Source organism: Equus przewalskii, chromosome 15, assembly GCF_037783145.1.
Source record: "Equus przewalskii isolate Varuska chromosome 15, EquPr2, whole genome shotgun sequence".
NCBI lineage: Eukaryota > Metazoa > Chordata > Mammalia > Perissodactyla > Equidae > Equus > Equus przewalskii.
The window spans coordinates 1,690,119-1,709,348 of record NC_091845.1 but is presented as its reverse complement, the minus strand read 5'-3'; the positions used below and the strand labels follow the sequence as shown (position 1 = coordinate 1,709,348).

The 19,230-nt window shown below is 55.3% G+C and overlaps 1 protein-coding gene and 1 long non-coding RNA gene across 12 annotated transcripts in view; one reads left to right on the top strand and one right to left on the bottom strand.

Moving 5' to 3' along the window:
• The window catches only part of MGLL (monoglyceride lipase), a 110,536-nt gene extending 91,414 nt beyond the window's left edge, over positions 1-19,122 (top strand). For 7 of the 11 annotated variants that reach the window (XM_070574563.1, XM_070574560.1, XM_070574564.1 and 4 more), the window contains 2 exons: positions 12,453-12,668; positions 16,124-19,122. In XM_070574563.1, the coding sequence (XP_070430664.1) occupies positions 12,453-12,668; positions 16,124-16,249 (342 nt within the window). In that variant the 3' untranslated portion in view covers positions 16,250-19,122. The remainder of the gene's footprint in view (positions 1-12,452; positions 12,669-16,123) is intronic. The other 4 variants (XM_070574566.1, XM_070574565.1, XM_070574561.1 and 1 more) reach the window with 1 other exon arrangement.
• Positions 608-8,529, bottom strand: LOC139075889 (uncharacterized). Its single transcript, XR_011526796.1, has 2 exons — positions 8,390-8,529; positions 608-1,206 (listed from the first exon to the last, which is right to left on the bottom strand). It is a non-coding gene; the product is annotated as an uncharacterized lncRNA (long non-coding RNA).
• Positions 19,123-19,230: the final 108 nt, after the last annotated feature.

Sequence of the window (19,230 nt, the reverse complement as noted above, 5' to 3'; positions counted from 1 at the left end):
CTCCATTGGCAGCAGCCCCATACTGTGGACAAGCAAACTGAGGCTCTGCAGGGTGAGAGGACTTGCCTGGGGTCACCCACTGGTGGGGCTAACCTGAGAGCTCAGGCAGGCGTGGCCCCAGCCCTGCCCTGTCTGTGGGGGTGACGAACCCCTGCAGGCTTGCGACCAGTGGATGAGAGGCAACCCTGGGTATTTGGAAGATGCTGGATTATCGTCAGGATCAAGCAAATCATTTTGCCACTCTTCTGCCTCAGTTTCCCCTCTTGCCTTAGGAATTTGAAATCACGGAATTGTTGGCTCCCAGAGGACCTGGAAAATGGAGAGGGGTGCTCTGGCATTCTAGTGGCTTTCCTGGATTTCTTGGGGACTTGAGCAGTGGTCTCTAGCTTCTTTATAAACTGTGACCTCCTGGCCTCTGAGTCACTTAGAGAGTGGGCAGCTAAACAGGAGTCATCCCTAACGTGTAGGAAGAAGACATCCTTGATCAGGGACCAAAACTCCTCGGCTCCCCAGAGCCAGCTATTTGTGACCAGGCTGGCGAGAGACTGGGGAATGGTGGGGCCTGAGGGAGCCCAAGGGTATCCGGTCCACCCAAATCATCACATTCAATTAAAATCTTTTAATTTAATTTTTAAAACCCATAGTGCCTCCCAAACCCACATCTTGGAGCCCAATTTGACCCCCTAAAGGCAGACCTGTCCGGTGAAATCACAACTTGAGGACCCGGAAAGACCAAGCGTGCCGTCTGGTTTAATCCTGACGTGAGTGCGATCGACATCAACCCCGGTTCACAGATGAGGGAATGGAGGCTCAGAAGTTCAATAACTGGTCCAAGGCTGCACAACCGGTCACGGGCAGAGCTGGGATCTGAACCCACTGCATTCGAATATCCATGCTTGGGTGTCACGTGCCAGCTGGTACTTATCATCAGTAGGCTCTTTGTCCTGCTGCATGGTGACTGGCCCACGCAGCCCGTGGCGCGGCCGCTGCTCTGTGTGCGGGTTCACTGTGCGAGGGGACCTCACTGTGGGGCAGGGGCCGGTCCCCAGTAGTGGCTCTGGCTTAAATGTGCCGTCTGTAGTGAGACCAGCTATCTTCACGGCGGCTGTGCTAGGACAGCGATGGGCTGAGAGAGAAACTTCCCTTCCCTTCGAGATCCTTGAGACGAAAGACCCAGGGGTAAATCTGAGTTGTTTATCTTACCACCTGAAAATACGTGGGCAAAGAGGAAGAGAAAAAGAGAGAATGAAATGATTCCAAACCTTCCTTGTTTAAAAGTTGCAAAATTGAGAGCTTTATTCTCATTTTTGGAAAAATGGAGAATTCCATTGAAGGCTTCATAGAAAATGGCAGAGTCTGGCGTGGACATCCAGCGTGCAGCGCCCCCCCCCCCCACCCTTCTCTGCTGCGCCTCGCCCGCTCCCCATAGCTGCACCTGTCCTGTACCGGGTTTCTGGCTGGTCAGGTAAAGGGGGCGGTTCTTTAGAAACGCTGGTGAATTTCCCTGCTGAGAAGACTCGGAGGAAGGGAGGCGGCTGGTCAGCCTGAAGGCTGGACCCCTGTGGCAATGAATAAGGAGCAAGAGTTCCCAGCCCTCAGCAGAGAGAGCTAGCCCCTCACCTGTCGCGTTTGCTCCCTTTTAACATTCTGCCGAGCTTTAAAAATAGCATTGCCCAGGGCGAACTGTGCTCAGGAAAGGCCCCGCCTGATGGCACTTCAGGGTGTCTGAAGGCCTGTCTCTAGCTAAGCTATTTCCCATAGACCTCCGCAGCTATAAAAGCCTCAGAAAGAAGCGTTTGCTAACTGGCTTCCTAAAGTGGGGAGGGCGGGGCGGGAGCGCAGGCTCTGTGTGAAGGGTGGGAAGTCTGTCTCTAGGGCAGCAGGCTGGCTTTGTCGTTCCAGTGACAAAAGCAGGATGTATGTTTGGGGGTTTGCTGTGGCAAGTGTTTGTACAACCCACCCAGGACCGTATGCACGACACCCTTCACAGCTGCCAGCTGTAGAGGCACGTTCTCCCGGCACGTGTGGAGCCCCCAGGCGTGGAGGTGCACTGTGGCCCCTATTGTGTCAACACCATCCGGTGCACCATTGTCTTGCCCTTATTCTGTCTCAGACACGCTTGCCCTTCCATCTTGCCACAGCTCCGGGAAGGCCGTCTTGCTACCTGTATTTGCAGTTATGGAAGCTTGGCCCCAGACTAGTTACCCACCCAAGGACACACAGCTCCTGAGTAAGGATTTGAGCCCAGCTCTATCTACTCCGAGCCAAGTGCTCTTAGCACCAAAATCCTGGGGATAAAGAAGATGCTACTTAGGTTTTTAATGTTTGTCCACACATTTAGAGCCCTGCTGAGAACACTGGAGCACTGACATTTCATCACTCCACCCTCAACAATGGGATTTTCGGAATGGAATGTGATGAAGCCCTCCCACTTAGAAAAGTCTTGAATATTCCAAATAGCTCTCCGGCCAAGGATGCAGGGGGAAGAGATGAGGAGGAGGTTGCTGAGGACCTCCCCCAGCGATAACCCCCATTACTCACAGACAGAACGTGCTCTCGGCCCCCTCCTTCGGCCCTGTGGTCTGGGCAGAAGCCGGGAGGGAGCCATGCCGCGTTCTGAGAGCTCCTTCTATTAGGGACATCCACTGTTTATATACTGAGGCAATCTGTCTTCTAGAACCAAGTGTCTGTTCTCTATAAATACGCTGGGATGCCTCCAAGCACATCCTGGCTAGTTTATAGTCACGCCAGCAGGCCATATGGTGGGTTCTGGGCACCCGGAGAGCTGTGAGGAGTGGCCAGCTCGCCTTCCTTTCATTTCTATGGGTGGGTACCGCTCCAGACCCCCTCCCAGTATTTCAGATGTGCCCAGCATCAAGAAGTAGGCCCCCCGCCCCCCTGTTGCCTGTATGTCTTTGACCCACACTGCCAGGAGGCCACATCTGCCCATTGCCCTCAGAAGGTTCCTGCCAGGTCTTGGAAAGCCCGGCCGTACTGAGGCTTTTGACTGAGTGGAACCACAGCTAAAGATAGGCCGCGGCCTCCCACTCTGTCCCCAGGACACAGCCTCCCACGGAAGGCCCCTCCGAGCACCGGTTATTAACTTTCCAGTTTAGGTAGCTGATTTTATTTTGTAACTCTCCAGCATTCTTATCTTATAGTCCCCACAAAAGACTCATCTTTTTGAGGCAGCTAATAATTTAGCAATGCCTTAAAGGAAAGGATGAGCCATTCGCATGTCTCTTGGCGTGTATAGCTCCAGATGGGGGCAGCTGGCGGGGGGACATGTCAGTGGACCCACCTGCTCTCGTGCCCTGCACACGTGGGGTCTGTTGCTCCACCTGCCCCCCGGATGTTTCCTGCTCCCAGCCCTCCCCCAGCTCCTGACTCTGGGGGAAGCAGCCCTGAGCACTCGAGAGGCAGGTCCCTGGAGTCGGCGGCTGTAATGGCAGCAGAAAAGCCAGTGACTCTGTGGAGACTGTCGGGGGTAGGCTCAGCTGCCAGCCAGCCCTAAGACAAAATGAGGTGCCCCTTGCCCCCAGGCCAGCTCTTCCAGCGCCTTTGAGGGGTTGGCACAGAAAGAAGTTGCTCGCTCGGCCCGGCTCACACAGGAGCACGGCCCGGGCAGAGCTCTCTCGAGGACACCACCAGCCACCCGGCAGCAGCCCGGGAGCTGGGGCCTGAACCTCGAGGATTGGACTTGCCGAGGTTTGGGATAAGTGGCTGAGCCAGATACCAGCCCAAACAGGGGACTCTGCCCCGAGCCTGCCTAAGGCACGATTGGCTCCTGCTGGCAAAAGGAACCAAGATAAAGAACGTGAAAACCGAGATTGTGGGGAAAGGAGAAGTCAAAGGCAGTTACCAGGCTTTCTCTCCAGTTTTAGTTACGGAAGTTTTCAAGCCTACGGAAAAGTTGACATGATAGTACAATGCACACCCACATCCACCTCCCCAAGAGTCACCAACTGGAAATACTCTGCCATACTCTTTCTCTATGCTTAAATATGAAATTATCAATATGGAGATATATAGTAAACCTTTTTAAATTGATTGTGGTAAGATATACAGAACATAAGATTTGCCATCTTAGTAATTTTGAAGTGCCCCGCTCAGCGGCATTAAGTACACTCACACTGTGCGCAGCCATCACCATCTACAGAACTTCCATCTTCCCAAACTGCAGCTCTGTCCCCGTGAAACACCAACTCCCCACCCCCTTCCCCAGGCCCAGGCACCCCCATTCCACTTTCTGTCTCTAGGCATTCAGATTCCTGCTCTAGGGACCTCACACGAGTGGCAGCATACAGTATTTGTCCTTTTGTGACTGGCTTATTTCACTGCGTACAGTGTCCTCAAAGTTCATCCATGTCGTAGCAGGAGTCGGACTCTCCTTCCTTTTCAAGGCTGAATCACAGTCCATTGTGTGTACAGCCCACACTTTGCTCATCCGTTCGTCTGTCACTGGATGCTGGGGTTCGTCCTCCTCTTGCCTGTCGTGACTAGTGCTGCTGTGAACGCAGGGCTGCAGACAGCTCTGAAGGACCCTGCTTTCGATCCTTTTGGGTGTATACCCAGAAGTGGGATTGCCACATTGTTTGGATTTGCATTTCCCTAATTAGTGATGGTGAGCATTTTTTCACGTGCTTACTAGCCATTTGTGTATCTTCTTTGGAGAACTGTCTCTTCAAGTACTTTGTCCATTTGTTAGGTGGTTTGGTTTTTTGTTGTTGAGTTGTAGGAGCTCTTCATATATTTGGGATATTAAACCCTTATCAGATATATGATTTGCAAACATTTTCTCCCATTCTGTGGGTTGCCACGCTAGTTCTTTGATGCACAAAAAGTTTTCATTTTGATGTAATCCGGTTTATCTATTTTTTTCATTTGTCATCTGTGCTTTTGGTGTCATATTCAAGAAATCATTGCTGAATCCATTGTCATGAAGTGGATACGTTGTTTTGACTGAACTTTTGTGTTTTTTGTTAAGATTGGCCCAGAGCTAACATCTGTTGTCAATCTTCTTTTTTTTTCTCCTCCCCAAAGCCCCCTGGTACATAGTTGTATATTTTAGTTGTGGGTCCTTCTAGTTGTGGCATGTGGGATGACATCTCAGCATGCTGATGAGCAGTGCCGTGTCTGCGCCCAGGATCCGAACTGGTGAAACCCTGGGCCGCCAAAGTGGAGCGCGCGAACTTAACCACTCGGCCACGGGGCCGGCCCCTTGGCTGAACTTTTTGAAAGTAAGTTGCAGACACCACAATTCTAACTCCTGATTACTTCAGCGTGTGTTGCCCAAGAGGAAAGATCCAGAATAAGGACATTAACGCATAATCCTATACATTATCACACTTTGGAAAGTAACATTAGCTCCCTGTCGTCATTCTCTCTCTGGTCCAGATTCTGATTCCTTAGTTGCCACCAACTTTTGATTTTAAGACTTGACACTACATGGTCTTGCTGCTTTGTGGCTGGCAGTTGTGAAAGTGGTCCTGCAGGATCCCGGGAATTCCTTCGTGTTTCTCTTACGGTTTGTTCAGTCCCTGGACCTGTGAAGAGGTGGCCGTGGCCAGTGTCATAGCGTGGAGAACATGGTGGCTGCTCTTTCCCTTCCCTGGGGGGCCACTCAGGACCTCTGTCAGGGCCCAAGGCCACGCTTCAGGGACCTCCACTCCAAAGGAGCAAGTGAGGTTGACTTTTTGCAGCACTTCTGGCTGTGAAGACCCCTGGCCCTCCAGAAGGAGGCCCCGTTGCCCTGTGGTGGGTGCAAGCTGCCTGCTCGCATGTGCCCAGGGCCATGGCCTGCCGGCCCAGCTCATCACTCAAAAGAGCAGATACCAGGTTGTCCAGGAGTTCAAGCTTTAATTGCAAAAAGGAATTCTTGGGAAAAAATATTTGGTACTTGACATATCCTTGGTTAAGTGGCAATTCATACACGTAGGCTAATCCTGATTAATCCTCTTTCCTTCCAAATGGAGCTGTGGTGTCCTCATGGCCCAGCAATTTCAGCACCGCGCTGGGCGCCTGCTCCGGCAGCCCCTCAGGCTCTCAGGCCCCCTGGGCAGAAGGGCTCTGTTGGTCCAGCGGGCTGGGGAGCCCTCCTGCTCAGTCCGGCAGTGCCCAAACTCTGCCCTCCCGCAGGCGGCACGCCAAGTTAACTAACTTTGGTGCAGCTCCCGCTTCAGGCCAGGCCCTCGGTGGGGGATGGGGACTCTGGATGGGTCCCAGTGTTCGGGGGAGGGCACACTGGCGGCTCTGTCACAGAGGACAGAGCGGCCGACAGAGGGCTTGATGGGATGAGCCTGAGCTTCCCCGCGGAAAGGCCTGAGTCTGGACTCAGTCCTGCGGCTCTGTCTCTGTGCCGCAGGGTGACCTTGGAAACCACACTCAGTGTCGCTGATCTTCAGGTCCCTTGAGGGATCCACACAGTGGCCTGGCACAGCATGGACACCAGGTAGATGAGAGCTGTTGTTATCACGGCTGTTTTTAAAGAAGTGCTGGTGAAGATACAGGGGCCCAGGGGAGAGAAGTGCCAGTACCAATGGTGTGTGGGCACCCGGTAATGAAGGAAACACTTGAATGGGGCCTGGAAGGGGGGACAAGGATTTCCCGGCAGACAGGAAGGGCATGGGAAAGGGGCAGTCTGGAAACAGGAACCGTCAGGGGCAGCCCTCAGTCTCAGGTGCAGAAGACGAGCACATGGAGAAAGGAGTGGAGCTGGGATGGGCACGCACGTGTCCCAGGGAGGGTCTGGGGCTTCCTGGAGGAAGGGGCAGCTGAACTGAGTGTCAAAGGGAAGAGAACTCTATCTATAGGCAGCCAAGGCTGAGGGGACGACTGTGCAAGGGCCCAGAGGTGCACAGGGCAGGGAGGGCAGAGGGCTGGCCAGAGCCCCGTCACTCGTGCCCTCTCCGGCCACGGGAGGAGTTTGGACTTGGCGCTCGGCCGTGAGAGTGTGGAGGGTTCTCAGGGGCAGGGGGACCAGGGGAAGCTGGGTGCAGCCTGCAGGGGCCATGCTGTAGACAGCTGGGGGCAAGCTGGTCCGGCCCTAGAGGAGGGCAGTGTGGAGAGAGGGAGTGTGTGCTGGGCGCGAACACACCCTGTTCAGTACATCCGTCTTCAGACCGGTTTCAGTGGTAAATTCCTATCTGCATTTAGAATGTTCCAGAAGCCTGGCGTGCAGGAGCGCACAGCCCCGCGAGTCTCAGGGAAAGCAGCGCCAAGTGGCTCCCGGGGAGCTGGCTTCGGGGCGCTGCCTCTGTCAGTGCTCACCTCTGTCGTGCAGGGATACGGGGCCTTCCCGCTGCGGCTCCTGGGCGTCCTTCCGGCGAGGCAGCCCCTTGGCCGCTGCCGCCGGGCGGCTTGGAGAAAGGCTGGCTCCTTCACCCCTGCGCCCAGCAGGCCAGGCCGAGCCCCACCCAAGGGGGCAGATGCACAAACCCCAGGCAAGGAGCAGGGTGCTCGAGCGAGCGCAGCGCTGCGGCAGGGCTGCCAGCCACGAGGGCCCACGGCCCGAAGGCCTCCCCAAAGGGGTGAAGTCTGGGCTGAAGCTGGAAGGAGGCCTGAATGAGGATTAGCCCGAGAGCGGTGGGCTGGACAAGCTGCTCGAGGTGGGCGAGGGAAGTCACTGGGCTCAGGAGAGGAGTTTCTTTCATGCAACTCTTTCTATAACAAATTGCATCTCCTGCCATTCAAGGCAAGGGGAAAATGAAGACATTATCTCTGCAAAAACCTGCCAGTTCATTTTAGGGTTCCCACAGGTTTCTAGATTTCACAGAGATTGCTTGGGTTGAGTTGCTGTGCACCCTCTCTCCAATATGCCACAGAAGGCTATCTGATTTCCTTGTGAAAATGGATGGATTAAGAGAGATCTAAACAATAGGGGAAGGAGGTGGGAATTCCAGGATAAGCTCTAAAGCACAGGTGGAAGTATGAAGCTTCCACAGGAAAAGGGAGGGGGCTGTAGGGAAGGAGGGTAAAGAAACCCAGCTGTAGACATATCTGTAGGCCCCTGAGGGGAACTGCAGGAGATTAGACCTGCTGGGCTGTACTTCTCTGTGAAGTGGGAAGCAGTGTCATGTGGGGAGGACACATGTCTGTCTGTGCCCAGAGGGCACCCCATCCCCTCTGGCAGTCTGTGAAGGGTGGCACCCTCTAGAACCCACCAAGTCACTTCACTCTCTGTCAGGCCCAGGGGTTTATGGTCCTCACCAGGGACCCCCCACCGTTCTCTTCTGAGGAACGCCACCTCCCCACCTTGGCTGTCCTGTGAGTCCGGAGGACCCAGCTTTGCTTTCTCTTCTCTGGGCAGGTGGCATAGCACAGCAGGTGGGTGACAGTGCTGCTGGTGGAGCCTGACTGCCCAGGTTCTCATCTTGGCTCTGCCCCTTACCTGCTGCGTAACCTTGGGTGAGTCATGTAGCCTCTCTGGGCCTCCATCTCCTCATGTGTCAGATGGCGATGACAATAATAATCCCTGCTTAGGGTTCCTGCGAAGACTTTGTGACCAAGTGCGAGTGCTCAACACAGCACCTGGAACAGAGTGAAGGGCTTGCTGTGTTATTTGTTTTTAATATTGTTCTAATTAAAAATGTAATTTTGCAATCCATCATGGAACAGATTTTTTAAAAACAGGTCAAGAGGTTTGACAGTAGGGGTGGGGCCCAGATTTTGCTCAACCAAAAGGTTAAGCAAGCTCCCGGCTGTGGATTGCAGCTTTGTTTATCGTGCTTCAGGGCAGAGTTTCTCCCCAAGGGAGACAGAGTTCAGAAGTCAGAAGGCCCAGGTGGCATGTTCCTGGCTGTCAAGGTCACCCTTGCTGAAGCTCTCGGAGCCTCAGAAAACAGGGAAGGTAGCAGAGGACCACTAACACCCCTCAGGAGGCCAGCAGCTTGTGAAACTTCACACCCAAGAGGAACTTTCGAGGTCCCCTCAATGGGGAAACTGAGGCCCAGGAAGGAGTGGGGCTCCCCCAAGGTCACGTGGCTTGGCCTGTCTGGGCAGAAAGGCCTCCAGCAGAGTGGCTCTCCTCCCCTGCCTCCTGGGGTCTGATCAGATGCAGCCCACACTGCTCGACACCACTGCGGCTGCATCATCACTGAATCTCCCCACGTCCTCAGAGGCGTCCCCACCATCACCCCATCCCACAGATGAGCAGACTGAGCCTAGGAGAGAAGAGCCTCGCCTGGATCACACAGCTGGGAAACGTCAGGGCTGCGTGGTCCTCACACCCCCAGTCTTCCCCACATCATTCAGTCAACCCCCCAAGAAAAAGACTTCGAGTCTCAGCCAGTGGAGGCACCCCCAGAGGTCAGTAATCTGGAGCAAAGGTGCAGCCACTTGGACTCAGGTCCGCAGCCTCCAGCTGATGTCCCCAGCAGACACTGTTCTCAGCGGGCAGGAAGAGTTGTGGTCCAAAAAATGGGGGGAGGGATGTGTGAGAGAGAGTGCCAAAGACTGGGTCTTTGTTATGTGTTTTTAATTAAACTTTGTATTCGGAGAAAACTGTGACTCACATGCTGTCATGGGAAATAATCCAGAGGGGTCCCATGTACCCTTTATCCTGTTCCTCCCAATGGTGGGTGACATCTTGCAAAACGCTAGGACGGATATAGTCTATCCCATCACACAAAGACCCTTCCTCTTGCCCTGTTATAGCCACCCCCACTTTCCTCCCGCCCTCACGTCTCCTTAGCCCTGACAACCACTAACCTAGTCTCCATTTCTCTAAGTCTGTCATTTCAAGAATGTCGTAGAAATGGAGTCATACAGTAAGTCATCTTTTGGGACTGACTGAGTGGTCTTTGGTTTTGAATGGGCTCGTCCTGCTGCCCAGTGCTCTGGCCTTGGGCCTGGTCTAACAGGGAGAGCCCTGTCTGGGTCCTTCCTTCAAGGAGGACTTCTGGTGGACTTAGATCTTAAGCTCTCAAAAAACAAAGGCCACCATGATTGGGCCAAAAGGGTTTCTTGAGAGGACGGTTTGCACCCTCTGAGCCTCAATTTCCCCACATGGTATGGCCCTCCTCTTCCCTCCTGGTCCATTTCCCTCTGCTGCTCACCCCCTGCCCTGGTGGTGGCTTGCACCAGGGGCCTGCCCTTTCCCCGACATATCTGGCAGCTCCTTCCCCAGGCCCAAAATAGGCCATTGTGTAAACAGGGCCTACGTGATCAAGACATGGAAAAGGAAGCCAAGAGCAGGAAGCCACATGGGCCATCAGAGCAATTAAACCTGGGAGCAGACTCCCCCAGGGGCCTCACGTGCAGGACACATGGGTCAGCAGGGCAAAGTGGAGGCCGCTTCAGGCAGGAGGTGGTCTGATGGGCTCTGGCCCCGTGCACTCATCCAGGCACGTCCCCTGCAAGGAGCATCAAACGGGGCTGCCGGAGCCAGGGTCTGTCTGAGATGGAGACCCCAGACAACGGTGGCTTCAACAGGAGAGAACCTTATTTCTCTGTATGGTGACGTGTCAGCAACAACAACACCCATCTTGTTGCTCTCTGGTTCTGGGGTGCAGCCCCCTCCTGGTGGCGTCAACTCTCCCTACTGCGCCTGTGTTCTGGCCAATGGGAATAGGGAAAGGGGTGAGGGCAGGACAAAACCTCGACAAGAAGGTACACAGAGCACTGCTGTTTACTTCCTATTGGTCAGAGCTCAGTCAAGTGACCACATCTAGCTGCAAGGGAGGCTGGGAGATGTAGTCTTTCTTCAGGTGATTGTATTCCAAAGGAGACACCCAGGGTTCTATTGGGGAGAACAGGAGCTGGCTAACTAATCACAGCCAGGTTTCTTCCTGTAAAACGGGGATGGTGAGAGCCATTCCTCATGCCGGGTGCTTATGAAGGCTAAACATGTTGAACACAGTGCCAAGCGTGTTGGAAGAGCTCAGAAATATTAGCTATTCTTATTTCCTTTACTAACTGAGATCCTGCATGTCATGCCGTGGCACCATGCTGGCACAAGGTCTGTGCCATTCAGGGGTGCTGCAGTTGCCATTGCTCTTGTTAGCGTCAGCTCTCCCCTGACTCCAGGCTCAGGGCTCTCGGGGGCCCCACAGCTCTCTTCCCAAACAGGGCTCCTGGTGGACCCTGAGTGAGCCCCTGCTGCAGCCATGCACTGCCCCTGCCAGCGCCTTGTCCTCTCAGCCCCCCAAACAGATGGCCTGGCCCTGCAGGATTCACGCCAGCTCAGCTGCAGGAAGTGCTTAATCCGTCTCGTGTGGCTTCTCACAAATGGTCTGGTTTGCTGTGCGTGGTCCCCAGCATGGGAGGAATCGGGGCTGGCAGGGGTGACCAAGGACAGCCTGTCCCCTCTCAGCATGCATCCAGAATTCTGGCCGAGGCCCTGGAGGGGTGGCAGGAGAAGGGGAGATGTAGCCCCCACCCTTGGAGACTCAGAGTCAGAACACAGCGGACTCTCTGGCAGCCTCATATGGCAGCTGTCTCTGCGCTCCTTGTCCCCGGTGCCCCTCCTGACACCTTACCCAGTCCCGACACCACGTGGCACATCTCCAAACAGCCGAGAGCTCACTGGCAAGGATGAGGGAAGTGAGTGAAGATGCATCAGGGCCTCACACCCACCCATCTGGGCCTGAGAGAGTTATAGAAACTTCTCACCCCGATTCTGTGGGGCAGATGCCCCATCTCGGGCCATGGTAAGCAGGCAACTCACTGTCTCCTTAAAGGCAAGAGGAATGAAGCTGGAAACCAAGGACAGTGCCAGAAAGCCCCGCAAAAGGCTGGGGTGGGTCCTGAGCCACAGCAGGGAGTATGTCAGAGTTAGGTCCCTGCCAGCCTGTTGGCAGAGGAGGGACGAGACAGATGGCAGGGGGCAGGCCTCCCTGTCAGATGGGCAGGCGGCCTTCTGCGGCCCAGAGGGCATGGAAGCTGGAGCCCACTGGCCCAGACCTGCCCTGGGCTTTGCTCTCCCTGAAGCCCACGGGGCAGTGCCCTGGCCGAAGCACCTTCAGGACCTCCTCATCCTGGCCCCACATTCCAGTGTGGCCCTCATTGTTCCTGTGGGGGTGTGTGCCCCTCACCCACGCGAACAAGGTGGACATTAAGTCAGGGGCGACAGACATAGAGCAGACAAAATACACTTGGACTAACACCAGTACGTCTCCAGAGCCACCCCTGAGTGGAGTGGTCAGAGCCAACAACTCTATGAGCTTGCATTTAAGAAAACATGAGTTGGCACTTGAACCTGTCCAGAGCACACATGTGAGTGTGGAGTGCGAGAACAAAGCCTCGAAGGAGAGAAAGTAGCACGGTCGGCTTTGCTGAAGGGCTGGCCACCATGCTGCTGGCTCGCAGCCCCCACTCCCCAGACCCAGCTGCCGTGAACGGAGTCAGCTTTTCAGGCCAGAACAGAAGGAATAGCCAATGGGAGATAGATCTGGGCCTCTGGAGGGGAGCCCCCGCCCATGAACTGATGGAGCCCTCTCTCTTTTTTCTTCCAGGTCGACCTTTATAACGCGGACCCCCTCATCTGCCGGGCAGGGCTGAAGGTATGCTTCGGCATCCAGCTTCTCAATGCCGTCTCGCGGGTAGAGCGGGCCCTCCCCAAGCTGACGTTGCCCTTCCTGCTGCTCCAGGGCTCTGCTGACCGCCTGTGCGACAGCAAAGGAGCCTACTTGCTCATGGAGTCCTCCAAGAGCCAGGACAAGACACTTAAGGTGAGCAGCTGCCCCCCCCGCCCACCCCGCCCCGCTTCCCCAGGCCGGAGGGAGGTGGCGTCCCTTTGGGCACAACTGCGCAAAGCCCCACAGGCCATCCCCAGTGGGGCGTCTCGGGTTAGGGGCCAGCCTGGCCCCGCTGGGGATAAGTACCGGGAACATGAGGCATCTATTAATTCTGAGAGAGCACACAAGTAATTAGCTGATTGTTCGCATGAATGAGCTTGAAGGAAGAAAGGGAGAACGCTCAGAAGATGTCACGGTCAAGAAAAGAACTGGGCATTGAGCAAAACGTTTTCCAGGAGAATGTCTTCTGCTTTGTCGTGCTCAGGGTCCAGGGGCATGTGTGGCACCCGGCCTCCCTCAGTCGGCATCCTGCACCAGCAGCCGCCCTGTCAGGGGCTCTGGGCGCACAGGCACTGCTGGGCCTTGTCTGTAAGGGAATCTATAAGAGCGGGTCCCTCAGAGGGGACAGGACCTGTGGCTTAGCCACGTGGCATGTCAGACACAACAGACCGCAATGGACTAACTCAGAGTGACTTTTGAGGTGGAAAATGTTGTTCTGGGGTCAAGAAGTTCCTGTTTGTCTGATTGAACCGGAAAGAGCCCCAGATGGGGAGAGGATGAGAGGGAGCGGGTACCTGCTGCGAACCCGTCCAGCAACAGCTGACCCTGAAGGTGGCTCTCCGTGGTCAGTCGGGCAGACCACAGCCCCAGGGCACAGTCCTGAGCGTACCTGTCTCAGGGCTGTGCCACCTGCCCTGTGCCATGGCCATACAGAGGCTCTGGGCCCAGGGCCCCTTCTTACCCAGGCAGTCGCTGCAGGTCTCATCTACTGAGTGGTGAGGTCGGGATCTGAGCTCAGATCCTCTGACCCAAGCCCACTGTCCTGCTCCCTCCACACTGCACTGACAAAGACTCCCATTTCTTTGCAAACTGTCAAGTGCTTCCCTCGCACCATTAGGAATTGCAGACCCTGGCCCACATCAGCTACCACATATGGACTCGTGGATGAACGGAAAGAAGGAGAAAAAGGGAAAAGGAAAGCTGGATCTCAGTAATGCTGGAGACTGTGAACACAAGGGGACACTCTGCAATCTGGGTGAAGGCATCAGACAGGTCATGCCCTTCACCGGTGTGGAAGCTTGTTGGCCCTACGAAGGGAGTCCACAAAGGGCACTCATTCACTCATTTGCTCACCATTCATTCGTTCTTCAATCCCAGTATTCAATGGGTGCCTGCTTTGTGCTGGGCCCTGAGAACAGGACAGGCCCGGTCCTGGCCTCGCCTACAGCCTGCGTCCTGCTGGGATGAGCGGCACACATAGCTGAACAGGGTGACGGTGGCGGGGTCAGTGCCGGAAGGACAGTGAGCAGGGGGTTGGGATAGGGGCCAGAGGAAGGGCGAGGCGCCTACTTCAGATGGGGGCAAGCCAGCTTGAGAGCTGACAGTGCGAGAGTGGTGGAAGAACATTCCAGACAGAGGGAAGAGCAAATGTGAAGGCCTGAGGCAGGATAGTTCTCATGTGTGCAGGCAACGGAAGACTGCGTGGGAGTGCGTGGAGGCGGGGAGGGCCTGGCAGCAGAAGAGGCCTCGACTTTCTATCTTACAGCGATGAAGAAGCCACAGGAGCATCTGAGCCCAAGAGTGACTTGTGCTGATTTCGGTTCTCCAGCATCCTCCAGCTGCCGTGTGGGGACGGGGGAGGCTGTGCCGTCACCCAGGCCAAGAGGACGGGCTTGGCCTGGGGGGGCAACAGAGGCAGGGCAGGCCTGGTGGCCCAGGGGACAGCGTGAGATGGAAGTGATTGCAATGGACCCTGGGGTTGGGGCTTGTGCTAACGAGGAGACCGTGACACCCTATTCTGAGATGGGTGACTGTGGGGGAGAAGCAGATGTGGGGAGCATCAGGAGTTCCATTTTGAGACACCTATTAGAAAGTCCCAGTAGAAATTTGGGGGGCTGGCCCCGTGGCCGAGTGGTTAAGTTCGCGCACTCCACTGCAGGCGGCCCAGTGTTTCGTTGGTTCGAATCCTGGGCGCGGACATGGCACTGCTCATCAAACCATGCTGAGGCAGCGTCCCACATGCCACAACTAGAAGGACCCACAATGAAGAATATACAACTATGTACCAGGGGGCTTTGGGGAGAAAAGGGAAAAAAAATTTTTTTAAATCTTAAAAAAAGAAAAAAGAAATTTGGGAAAATCATTGAAAGCAGGGTCTCGAACACCCACGTGCACAGCAGCATTTGTGGCAGCATCATTCACAGTAGCCAAGAGGTGGAAGCAGCCCAAGTGCCCATCGACAGGTGAATGGACAGACAAAATGTGGTCTGTACGGACAAGGCCATGTTACTCAGCCTTGAAAAGGAAGGAAATCCTGACACCTGCTACAACACGGATGAAGCTGGAGGGCATTATGCTAAATGATACAAAAAAGCAAATACTGTATGATTTCACTCATATGAAATCTCTAAAGCAGTCAAAAATCATAGCGGTAGAAAGTAGAATGGTGGTTCCCAAGGACCAGGAGGAGGAGAAGGGAGAATTTAATGGGCGTGGAGTTTCAGTTCTACGAGATAAAGTTCTAGAGGTTTGTTGGACAACCATGTGAATCTACTTAACACTACTGAACTATACACTTAAAAATGGTTAAGATGGTAAATTTTATGTGGTTTTTTACAACAGTTTAAAAAAATAGAAATTGGAGATCCCAATAGAAATCAACTGGGAATGGCAAATAGACAGTTGGATATACACATCTAGCATCCAGAGAGAGGTCTGGCTGGAGGCAAAAATTTCAAGTCCCCAGCACCTGGTTTTCAAAGATAACTCGGGGGAGAGGGCCACGCCCACAGGCTCAGGCCACACCTGCCTGCAGAAGTCAGCCTCCAGGTCCAGCCTGGACTGAGAAGCTGCTGCTAGCGAGCAGAAAGAAGACCAGGAGGGTAGAAAGCCTCGGAAACCACTAGAGGAAAGTATTTCTAGAAGGTTAACACTGGTCAACTTTTGAGTGATGCTGAGAAGCCAAACCATACAAGAACAAAAGTGTCCCCTGGCTGTGGTGACTTGAAGGTCGTTGGAGCCTGTGCCAAAGACAGTCGCCAGGGTTGGTGGGGGTGAAAGTCAGAGTGGGATAAGCTGAGGTCCAGATGGAAGGCAAAGAGACGGAGACAGGAAATGGAAGTCACCAGTGAGGTGGAGGCCCGGCCTCCACAGCTGCAGGGAGAAGAGGAACCCAGGCTAGGTGTGCACTGGACGTGAGAAAAGCAGCGCTGGGACATGGGGCACACTTTAATTTATTTGAACCATCATCTGATCAACAGGTGTTGGCGCCAGGAAGATGGGAGTCCTGGGGCATGGGGAGAGTCTGGAGGGCCCCCTCTGCCGCCCATGGCCTCCCTCCCTTCACCGGTCACTTCCTGAAGCCCTGACTTCTTGTCTCCTCGTTGCAGATTTACGAAGGTGCCTACCACGTTCTCCACAAAGAGCTTCCTGAAGTAACCAACTCCGTCTTCCGTGAAATCAACATGTGGGTCTCTCAAAGGACTGCGGCGACAGAGAGGGGGTCCCCGCCCTGAGTGCCCTGGCCCCAGGCCATCCACGGTCAGAGAAGCGGGCAGAGGAAGGGCAGAAGCTGGCTTCTCAGATGTGGCTTGCAAAAAAAAAAAAAAATCATAATTGGAGGAATCCCTAGCATAATTTACTTAAAAAAAAAAAATTTCTTGTGGCGTTAGGCTGTCTGCCACCAGGTCTACCTTAAGAGGTAGATGCTGTCTGCAAACACAGGAAAGGGTCCCAGGCAGTCTTCCAGAGAGGGGGGAAGGTGCGGAGTGTCCCAAGAACACAGCGAAGCCTCTGCCCGCCTCTCCCGGCTCCCAGGAGGTTCCCAGGAGCTCCTGGTGGTCCCGGGATGCCTGACTGCAATAACTGGGGGATACTCCCCTCCTGCCCACCCTCCGGCCCCCACCCCAGCGCCCCTCTCCTCTGGGCCTTGCCCAGTGGCTCTTCTCTGGCCGTGGGATGGGGTGGCCAGCCTCAGCTCCCCCAGGCACACTCCCGTGCCCTCTGAGACCCAGAAAATTCCGTATGTCCTCAAAATGAGTAGCCACCCTGACCCAAGGCAGTTCCTGTCGGCAGGAGGCTTGGCCCAGAGGAGGACTAGGCGGGAGAGCCTTCCTCCCCTCCCTCCTCCAGGGCAGCCCGAGGCCGCCCCGAATGCCGTGTGTAGTCAGGGGCTGCCTTTCCACCCCTGACTCATTCTGCCTGCCACAGCGAGAGGACAATTGTACTAAAGATGAAATGTCTAATATATAATGTATATTCTGAAACAGAGACTATCTGCGTGGGTGGGTAGGTGGGTGGGACAAGGGGGCCTGAAGGCGCAGGAGCCCCTGGGAGGCAGGGCAGGCGTCAGCAGGGGCAGCAGCAGGCCTGTCCCTGGGCCCCGCCCGCTGGGCCACAGCCGTCCTAGGAGCCTGGGTGCTGGCAGCACAGCTACCTCTGGTGGCAGAAGAGAGTCCCAGTGCGGTGGCCCTGCCCAGAGCTGTGAGCCCCTGGAAGCCAAAGCCAGAGGGACCACCCTTTCCCAGCAAGGTCCCCGCCACTGGACCTGCCTCTCTCGGTGCCACCCCTGCCCACCCTGGGCCCTCACTTAGCGGCAGCAATAAATGGGGATCACCACCCACCGTGGGAGTACTTGCACTTCAAGTGGACTCACTGTGGCCTCATGAGGCCCCTTAGTGCAGATATAGCCGTGGCGGGGGTGGAGCCCCTGGGGGCCGCCGGGCGCCCAGAACCCCATGGAAGGTGCAGTGAGGGGCCCAGGCCAAGGCGACGGCTCCTCCTGCCAGCCCCCTGGCCCGGGGCTGGGAGTTGGGGCTCCCACCCCTCCTCCTCTGGCAGTGGGCACTCCTGGGGCTTGTCCTGGGTCCCCGGGAAGGGGAGCCCCTCTGCCCTCCCTCTGGGAACCCTGACCACACCATGGGGGAGCCAGAGCTGGTCACTGCCAGCGGGTGGCCTGGGCCCGGCCAAAGGTTACTCTTGCAGCACTGAGGTTTGTGTTCTCCTGCCCCTGCCCCTCGGGAGGGGCGAAGTGCTCAGGCGTCCGCCTCAGGGCGACAGGGCCCAGATCCCCACGGAGAGTGGCTCCCATCACCCCATCTTGTTTCTCTGGCTTCTCTTTGGAGGAGAGAAATGTAAAATATGCACTGAGAAAGAAGGCCAGCCCTGCCTGCTCAGCTGGGCAGCCGTGTGGGCGTTTCTGCTCCTCAGCTGGGGCTGCAGAAACCCCACCCCAATTCCTCAAAACCACCAGCCGCAGGCCCAGATCTGGAAGCTGGAGCCTGGAGCTGTGATAGCACAGGTCACACCAAGTCCCCCCCTCCCGCCCCCGCGCCTCTCCCAGAAGCATGTGACAGCAATGCCATTTCCCAAATTAAATACCAGGTGCGTGGTTTGACCAGGAATCTTTCAGATGCATGAAATTGTTTATATGAATGTCTTACAGGGACACATTCTGCATTTACGCATCTGGTTAAAGAATCACCTATATTAAAGAGAAAAAAGTAGTTATTTGAAACCAGGACTGTCTCCTGGGAGAGGGGACAGGGGACATCTCCATGTCGTGCCCACCTGCTGAATCAGGACCGGGTGCAGGAGCCAGACCTGACCTGTGTCTGGAGTCCCACACGCGGCCGCCCCAGGGCTTCGTGCCCTTCCTGTCCTGGGGAGGCTGTGCGAGTGTTGGCTTGAGTTCACCCTCAGTGTTGACAGCTCTGTGCTGAGATTCGGAGCTTCAAACAAGTGCCATCGCCTCAGCGCAGAAGAGTTGGATTTGGAAGGGAAGCTGGGTCACACGCGGTCTGGCCTGGAGAAGTGAGAGGAGGGCAAAGGCCCGGGAGGACCCGTGGAGATGCTGCTGATCCAAACCCCTGGGGGCCCACACACTATTGGGACACTAGGCCCCAGCACTGATGCGGACACAGTGCCTTCCCCCATGACTCGGATCATGCCGGGCCACACAGGAAGGGGTTTCATGCCTGAAAATCTTTCTAGGAAAAGATACCACCTGCAGCTAATGGGACTCCCAACCCCACCAGGCTCCGTTCCTTTGCAGGGGTGGGCAGCCTCCCTCCTGTCCAGCGGCGACCCCAGTGTCCCCCTCAGGTTCTGGGGGACACTGGGGCTCGTGGTAAGAGCAGTAAAGGATGCTGGCGCTGCTCAGCATCCTGCGGCAAGGCCCCACACTGCCTTTTCTTTCTCTTGCCGATTGCTAACAAACCCATTAGGATCACAATGATTTTCTGAGCAATTTACCAGTTTGTTATTGTCGCTGCAGCTCAGCCACATCTTTACATGTATACTGTGAGTGGGGACACATGTATCAGTTTAGAACCATTAAAGGAACCAATGTATGCCACAGCTAATCTTAATAAACCAGATGTTTTCTGAATGGTGCTGTCTGTCTGTCTGGCCAGAGACGACCACGTTCCCTGCAGAGAGAACAGCAGGCCCTTTTGCAAGGCAGTTTTGAGAGTCTGGGCTGAGCCAGTCATCTGAC